Genomic DNA, 9,171 nt, shown 5'->3' with positions numbered 1-9,171 from the left:
TAAGAGGAGATAAACTGATGCTAGAAATTGTGAGAGGAGATAATAGATCGTATTTTATTGCAGCTGCAATTCTGGAGAGAATGTTGTAAGATTAACTGGATACTTGAAGGTGATTGTCCATCTAAACTTTTGTTCTCTAAGGTCAAAAGTCAGTAGAAGAAGAATGAGATTAGTTCCGTACTTGACGACCAAGGGACCCTTCAGCATGGCCAGACGGATGTCCAGCGTGTGGTGGTGCAATCCCTAAAAAAGACCTTCCACTGTGATAGCATGCCTCCTTGTGATCCGGAAATTGACGTTGTTCTTCGTGAATTAGATCTATCCCGATTCAATTCTTCTCAACTTGCAAACTTCGATCGTCCCTTCCCTGCTGATGAGATTCGAATTGCAATGTTTTTTAAGGGAATCGTAAGTCTCCGGGTCCGGATGGAATTACAGTCGAATTCTTCAAATCTTACAGGGATGTTGTGGGCGACTCGGTTGTTTCTGGCATTCAAAGTTTCTTCCACACAGTGTATCTACTGAAGGAGTGGAACCACTCCCTTTTTGTTATGATTCCTAAGATTGGTACACCGACAGAGATGGGGCATTTATGACCGATCAGCCTTTTTAACAGTGTATAAATGTGCTTCCAAATGTTTGGTGGCCAGGTTTGCGTAGTATCTTCCTCTTCTCATCTCAGATACTCAGCATGCCTTTGTTCAAGGACGCCTTATGATGGATAAAATTTTGTTGAGTCATAGTTAATGGAAAAAATCATTTGTTCAAAAACTGGCACTAATTGGCTTGCGTCGATCAAAATTGATATGAGCAAAGCTTATGACAGAATTCACTGGAGTTTTCTTTTGCAGGTCTTTAAAGCCTATGGGTTTCCGGACCGTTGGTTACAAATGATCTAACAATGCCTTGCCACGGTTTCTTACAAATCCTTGATCAATGGTTCTACTTCGGACACCTTTAAACCACAATGTGGTCTTCGCCAGGGTGACCCCATCTCCACGTACCTTTTCCTATTCTACATGGATATTTTCTCTTGTATGTTGCATCTGGGACAGGATTTGAAGCTTTTTCAAGGTATTAAGCTGTCTAGAATGAGTCCTACTGTCTCGCATTTATTCTTCGCGGATGACACCCTCATCTTTTTTCGGGCTTCGTCTACAGCCTATACAAATATCATGTAGATCATTCAGCGGTTTACTAAGATATCATGCGAACAACTTAACTTATCCAAAACGTTGATCAAGTTTAGCCCGAATATTTGTAGCTCTGCTCAAGAAGGCTTCAAATCTATATTTCAAATGAAGCATGTTCAGGTGTTCGATCATCATCTGGGGGCTCCAATTGTTTTTGTTGGAAAAAAGAAAGATCACTTTTAATTTATCATCGACAAAATTATTGGGCGGATAAATTGTTTAAATGCCATCCGCCTCTCACAATCGCAGAAGTAAATTTTTATTAACTCTATCCTTATAGTTATGGCTTCCCATGTTCTTGCTTGTTATGAGTTACCCGTCTCTGTGACTGGGAAAATCGACTCCTTACTATTGCGCTTCTTCTGGGTACATTCTACTAAAAGTATGCACTAGGTAAATAAGGATACCATGCACCTTCCTCGTGGCCTCGGTGGTTTAGGCATTCGCTGCTTGTCTTCCTTAAACAAGGCATTGCTCATGAAACAGGTTTGGAGACTCTTTACCAACCCGCAGTTGCTAGTTTCTAAAGTTTTCAGTGCTCGCACGACCTTTCTCTCCAATAACCCTAATACTCAGCCGCGTTATTCTGGTCGCCATTCTTATGGCCTTCGGGGTTTGCTCAAGGCGGACACTCTGTAGAATCACGGTTGCAACTGGATAATTGGTAATGGCAAGTCCATTCTAGTTAGGTCAGCTAAGTGGGTCAATGGCTGCATTCTTGAGTTCAAACCATGAATCCTTTTGACAAATTCGGCTCCTCATACTGTCAGTTTATTCATCAATCTTTAGACCACGGGGTGGAATACTACTAAAGTTGTCGATTGGTCCGTACCTGCGGATGCTCAATAATCCTGGCAATGAAGGTTCCTGATACGACTTAGGATAATTTTCCTTATTGGGCAAGTACCCCTTTTGGAAAGTACTTGGTTAAAACCAGTTAAGCAATGCTTCAACAACAACTTTCCCCTGGTTCTATACTCTCCACGACTAACTCTTTCTGGAATGAAAGGTTCTTTGAAAGCTTCTACATCGTGCTCTAGCGGTTAAGGTGGAACTCGATCATAGAGGGGTTCCGATTCAAGACGTGTTTTGTGATCTCTATCGTTCTGAACCAGAGGATTTACAGCATCTCTTCATAATGTGCTGTGGTGCACGATCAATTTGGAGGGGTGGATGCCTTGGCATGCTCAGAATTTAATGGAGATCTTTCTCTCTTAGATTGGATCTAAGATTATATCCGACTTTTTATTAGTCATGATGGACTTTCTAGTGTTCTCTTAGGTACCTTTGTCGGTACGCTTTGGAGTTTGTGGTTATGTCGTGACTCTAGAATCTTTAGGGGTTCTTCTGCGTCCCATCCCTTTGATTCTCTGTTTGCGGAGGCTATGGATCATCATACAATCTTTGTCAACTTGGACGGCCCTGCGAGTTCCCCTAATATTGCGGCGGCAGATGGTGGTGCCTTTTCCGTCGGGTTTTTACTTTGCTCAGCTTGGCCTGACTTCCCATGGGAACGCTTTGCCTGCTCTTCAAAAACATGGATCTTGGTTTAAAGATTCTCAACAAGAAGGAATGGGTTGGTGCTTGGATAATGATGACCCACTAAATGATCGTATCAGCGGTGGTAGTAACTTTGGGGTTTGTTCCTCAGCTTTACATGCAGAGGCGTTGGCATGCATGTATGGGCTATAGTGGGCTTTGGATTGAGGGAATCTGTCTCTCATGGTTTTTACTGACTCATACAATCTTGTTTCCCTGATTCGTGGGGAGGGGCAAGGTAATGTCGCTTACATTTGGCTCCTTCGGAGGATTTTACAACTTGGCTCAACCTTTCGGGTTTGTAATATTCATAAGGCGGGTCGTCGACGTGTTCAGAGAGCTCATCTGATTGCTGGAGAATAAATAAATATTTGCTTTAGTATTAATATGTAATTTGTTTGTATCCTTTGTCTAAAATAAATAAATAAATAAAGAAAAGATTAAACTAGGCTTCTTCCTCTTAAATATTAATCAAATAATTGCAATGAAAAGTGTAGTAAAAAAAGGGGAAGCAAATGAAAAAATAGACCCAACTCCTGCGTTACAAACTTTCCTAAGCCTAGTAAGGCTCTGTTCTTTAGAGCTGCTCTGTTCTACTCTATCCTGCTCTGCACTGCACTGCTCTGCTCTGCTGTGCCCTGCCCTGCTCTGCTCTACTCTACTCTGCCCTGCTCTGCTCTGCTCCGCAGTGTGTGGAAGCTTACCCCTGCTCTGCTCTGCTGAAATCTGCTCTGTTCTGTCCTGTTCTACTCAGCCCATAAGCTCAAAAGAACAGGACCTAATAGCATACGTGCATGATCAAAAGTCCAAAACTAACTAACCATCAAATTCAAACACGGCAATTTGTGTAGGGACTAATAGGAAAGGAAAAAACTATTGTCTAGAATAGAAAAACATAATAAAAGGGACAGCTTCAATAGATGATGTGTTGATGGGCTATTATAAGGTGCTTTTCCCTCTATTCTGTATAGATTGATCCATTGTAGTTCATAGGGTCAAACTTACATCTGTCACGAACTTTTATAACAATAATACAAGTTTAATTATTTATATCTAAGTATTTTAAATTTATAGTTCAAAAAACACATCTAAGTATTTTCTAAATTGAGTACATTCTTATATTTATCCAATTCCACTCCATTTGACAAGCAAATACAGCACTATTCAATTTATAACAATAATACAAGTTTAATATTTAAACCCTTGTTAAATTTTAAATCTATACAATATAGTAAAAGGCGTTCCTCACCCAGCCACTGATATACTACTACTATATGACATTTTATTAAAATTAGATATAATTAAGAATTTTAATCATGAAATTAATGTAGTCTCTCGAGGCATCACCTGGAGCCTCAAAACTAGTTTATTGTTTAAAATACACATCTAAATAGATTCTAAATTGATTACTTCCTTATATTTATCCAATTCAACTCCATTTGACGCGCAAATACAGCACTACTCAATAGTCATCATCTTAAGTAAGCTTGATAATGCTACCCACTTACATTTAAATATTTAATTAGATAAACAAGAACTAATTATTTCCTTCAAACCTTGACCAAATACCTTCTCTTTAAATATATACTTCGTATAAAACGACTATCATGAATTCATGAGTTACCTATTAACTAGTAAAATCAATATCAACAAAGAAAATACTATGAATGAATTAAATCAATGAAATTCAAATCGTTTGTGTAAATTAAGAGAAACTGTAAAGGAAACAACTTTATTGAATTCTCAAGATCCACAATAGGGACAGGAGAAACTATATAGGTTCATATGACATGAAAAAACAGAAGAAAAAAAACATGAAACCAATCTATAGCTTTTCAAGTAAACAAGTGTATACTGTAAATCGTTTCCCTTGCAATTCAACTTATGAAAAGGGTTTGATAATCATAAGCAATGGGGATAATTAAATTGCTTCCCTTGCGATTCAACTTATGAAGAGGGTTTGATAATCATAAGCAATGGGGATAATTAAATCTCTGAACACAGTGGTAATATCAGAGATGTATAATTTTACATCTTCAATGAGATGCAATTTTAAGAATAATGGTCTTATTGATCCATGACTTCCAGCTTCCGTTTCCCCTTCTTGTTATAGTGGCAGTGGCAGTGGCAGTGGCAGCAGCAGCAGACTCAGCACCGACCTCAACATTTGCAGCTTTCTCAGGCTGTGGCTTCTTGCACAGAAGAAAATTCCGGGCACCATGAGCTCCAATTGTCTCAAGTGGACTTAGAGCTGCAAAAACCAGAAACATAAAGAACAATCAAAAAAAAGATACAAGAAAATTATCAACGCATCAGTGTAATCAACAAGTTTAGTTGCAGGACAATCAAATTGAAGATACGTTACAGAGCAAGTACAAGTTTTAACAATCAAGTCATGCAGACAAAAGAAAGCAAAATCTAGACAGGTAGTGAATTATGGAAGATAGAATGTTCACAAGCCTCAAGCCATAGATACAAATTAGAAAAGAATCTAAAAACAAAAAACAAGATGACATGCAATGTCTACTAACCAGTGGTGATTTAAAAAGTTAGGCTGTCAAGCAGATCATTTAGACACTAATGAACGCGCAAAAAGGTACATAAGTAGTAGATATTATGGTAAGAAAATGCTGACAGTAAGGCAGTGATGAGCAATAAGTCAACATTACAAACACCAGAGATTTCTTTGTTGTATGGGCATCATCTAATATACAAATTTAGATATTCAAATTGACAATGCAAACGAAAGCATTGACAACTTCATACAAAATTGTTGCGATTAAAGGAGATGCTTCAACAACCTAAACTAGGATCACTAAAAATGTGTATCCATAATGCTAAGCTCATGCTTTCGTTTTTCAATTACTAATCTCTAATAATAGCAGTTTAGTCATTCTCCCAAAATATAACTTCGAAGATAGGCCAATCCTATACCACTAAAGGCAAATCTACCAGAAAATAACCCAAATCATACAAACGCTGAATTCTTCCAATAAATTGAAACACTAAGCCATTGTTAATCTCACCCATCTAAATTTGTGATTTCACCTAACCAAGAAACACATAATACACAGAAACTAAAGCCAAATTTAAGAATTCCGGAATCAGTCCAGACCATAAAAACATAACATAATTCATAGTGGAAACAATTCTTTAATTTTCCAATGTAATTGCAATGATCAAACACCATTGCAAACACCACCTCATCTAATTGCTATTCCTTATACTTCCATTTAAACCCTAACCAAGTCAACACCAAATTTTCAAGTTCACCTAACCAAGTCAACAAAAACTAAATTTCACCTAACTTAATTACATACACCAAATTTCACCTAACCTAATCACAAAAAAACAAAATTCTAAATCACAAATTAATAAAAATTATATTAATCAAGAAAAACAGACATTAATTATATTAGAATTTAATAAAATTAAATCGAAGAAAAGGAAGGAAATCAATACCATCAGATCCAGCAGAAGGGCAATGAAGGAGGAAATCATTAAGATTAGAACCAAGAACAGGAAGACGACCTTCACGAGCATAAGATTTCAACGCCATATCAATAACAGCAGCAACAACTTCGCCTTCATTCACAACAAATCTTAAAGGTCCAGCACTTCCTAGAACATTCACCGTAATCAACACCCGATTTCCCTTTGCCTTTTTTTGCTTGCTTAGCAACATTTTTTTCCGATTTTTTAACAATAATTCAAAATTCTCAGATCGAAGAATTGATTTGTAAACCAAAAAAAAAACTCCCGAAAATCAAAAACAATAATTCAAAATTCCCAGATCGAATGATTGAATTGAAAAAATTATAACCCAGAAAAATTTTCTGGAAAATTGAAAGAATGTAGAATGTTTAAGGGTCAAGGCCGAGGCAGCGGTAGTACCAGCCTTCCATGCAAGAACCGAAAGCAAAAGCAGAAGAAGATGACAATGAATGAACGAAGATCCCCCTTGTAAAGAGGAAGGGGGAAGATCGCATGTAATTTTTACTTAAGATTTCCACCATTCACAACCAATTTAATCTCCCAATTGTTGTTTTTCCCAGAAATCTAGCTACTCTTCTGGGTTTTGATTGCTCAAATTCAAGAAAAAAAAAAAAAAAAAAAACCCAACAATGGCGGAAACAAAGGATTATTTTCAAGAGGAGAGAGAAAGTGGAAGTAGATGAGAAAATTGGGGAAGGCGGAATTTATATAGGAAGAAGAATTGAGGGTTAGGGTTTGGAAATGGGGAAAAATTGAGGGTATAATTAACAATTTATTTATGATGTTGTGAAATTGTGTTATTTAAATAAAAAAAAATAAGAAGGAAGAAATTAGGAAAGAATACGCCGACTAAAGAAGAGAGGAGATCTAATAAAACACGCAGCACGCCGTTTCTCGTAATTTCTAAGCGAAGCATATGCGTTAGTGCTTTTATTAGCAGCCGGTATTTAATTTCTAACGCTAATTTCTCACGTGTTTTAGTAACCTTGCTATTTCTTTTCAATTGTATATTCTTGGGAGCCAAGTTTATTGGAAAATTTGGGAACTTTCCAAAAAAAAAAAAAAAACAATTTTTTTTTGTTGTTGTTTAGAGAGCCACAAAGGCATAAAATGAGTATCGATTCCAAGATCACCTGAAACCGAGAAGGGAGCTTTACCACATGAGCTATCCTCTCAAAAATCCATTTATTTTTGCTTTGAATAAGTTAGGATTCTACAGGGTCGTCTTAAGCAATTTAGAGGCCCTGTTTTAATTTTAAAAATTGGGCCCTAAAAATAAAATTTTGATTTAAAAAACATATTCCAATAATCTTCTAGTCCGTGTAAATGTAAGGCACCAAAAATGTAAATTGCTTTACACAATAGTCATAAGGTGGGAGTTAGGGATATTTCAAGTGGTTAGAGCTTGCCGATTCTCATAATTTACCCTTATGACCCTCTACACAACAAAAAAAGAGTCACAAGGTGATTTTGACTCTAAACTCCAAACTAATATTTTAAGTGAAACTAATTATTGAAAAAAAGACCAAATTAAAAAACGTTAACTTTGATGAGTCTGATATGGCTTGACATTATTTTAGGGTAATATGTCTAGACATATTTTAATTCTCCTTAAAAAAAAAAAAAAAAACAATTACCTAGGTAATAGCCCACTAGCAAAAATTGAAAAAAAAAAATCAAACACAAACTCAATTGAGAAGTAACAGAACTGTATTCTTCCATGGATGCATGATGGTTCAAAGATCAAGAATATTATCAATATGCCATTGTTGATTTATACTCCCTCCGTCCCTAAATTACATTCCTCTTTGGAAATTTACACGGGAATTAAGAATGGAAGAATAAGACAAATAACAATAATTAGATAATGTAATGGGAAGTACAAAGATAGATTATTTATTACTCATGACAAGTCATCAATCCTTTGCAAAAAAAAAAAGGACCAATCACATGCTCCTAATTAAAAAATTTCAACCAATCATATTCATTGTAATTTGACACAAAGATTATGAGTGAAATTTGGTAAGGATGAGTGAGAAAGCATTAAATATAAAATAGAAAAAGAGAGTTGATTTACTAAAAAAAAACTTACCAAAAATAGAAAGGAGAAATGTAATTTTGAAATACCAAAAATAGAAAGGAGGAATGTAATTTAGGGACTGAGGGAGTACGAATGAGGTAAGAATGAGTGTTTGATGGATTTTTTTTAAAACAACCCAATTAATATTAATGCCTTTTGGGAATTGCAATATTAATGCCTTTTGGGAAATGCAATATTAATAGGGAGAGTGATTAATTAGAGGATGGATCATGAATATAATTGCTGGTTTAATGGAGGTGAGTGAGGAAGAGAGGATTAGAGGAAGCAACGTTTTTTCAAAAAAAAAAAAAAAAAAAAAAAATCAATTGGGCTCATATTTGGGGGCCCTAACACCTTGGAGGCCCTGTGCTGAGGGGCTGGTTGCACAGCCTCTTAGCCGGCACTGGGATTCTATTAGGAAAGTTCTAAATGTTTTATTCATGTAGTTTGTTGTATAAATTCTACTTTCTCCATTTTTTTTTTACTTGACCCGCTTGACTTGTGGGGATGGGATTTGGTGTCTTGTGGCTTGAAGTTGAGCGGAGTTAAGACGGAGTATTTTAAATACTACGGAGTAGTATAAGTTTAGCGATGTGAGATGTAATGAGGCAGGAAGTGATCACCTTGGGTGGGAAATTTGTCCAAGGTTATGAAGTTTTTTCATATATAGGATCTATTATTCAAAATGATAGAGAATTGGATGAAGATGTAGCTCATAGGGTCAAAGCGGGTTGGTTGAAGTGGAAGAGTACGTGCGACGGGTTTTATGTGATCTTGTCATGCCCCATAGATTAAAGGAGAAATTCTACACGACAATAAGTTAAGACCTGCTTTGTTATATGGTATCAAATGTTGGGTTGCATT

The 9,171-nt window shown here is 36.3% G+C and overlaps 1 protein-coding gene across 1 annotated transcript; it reads right to left on the bottom strand.

The window, feature by feature from the left end:
- Nucleotides 1–4,451: 4,451 nt before the first annotated feature.
- LOC145601641 (uncharacterized protein At4g22758-like) lies at nucleotides 4,452–7,115 on the bottom strand. Its single transcript, XM_081657692.1, has 2 exons — nucleotides 6,195–7,115; nucleotides 4,452–4,983 (listed from the first exon to the last, which is right to left on the bottom strand). Exons 1-2 carry the CDS (start codon nucleotides 6,415–6,417, stop codon nucleotides 4,769–4,771), a joined length of 438 nt encoding a protein of 145 aa, XP_081513818.1. The 5' UTR covers nucleotides 6,418–7,115; the 3' UTR covers nucleotides 4,452–4,768.
- Nucleotides 7,116–9,171: the final 2,056 nt, after the last annotated feature.

The sequence above is a fragment of the Chenopodium album genome, chromosome 21, assembly GCF_948465745.1.
Source record: "Chenopodium album chromosome 21, dcCheAlbu1.1, whole genome shotgun sequence".
NCBI lineage: Eukaryota > Viridiplantae > Streptophyta > Magnoliopsida > Caryophyllales > Amaranthaceae > Chenopodium > Chenopodium album.
This window is presented reverse-complemented; position numbering and strand designations above follow the sequence as displayed.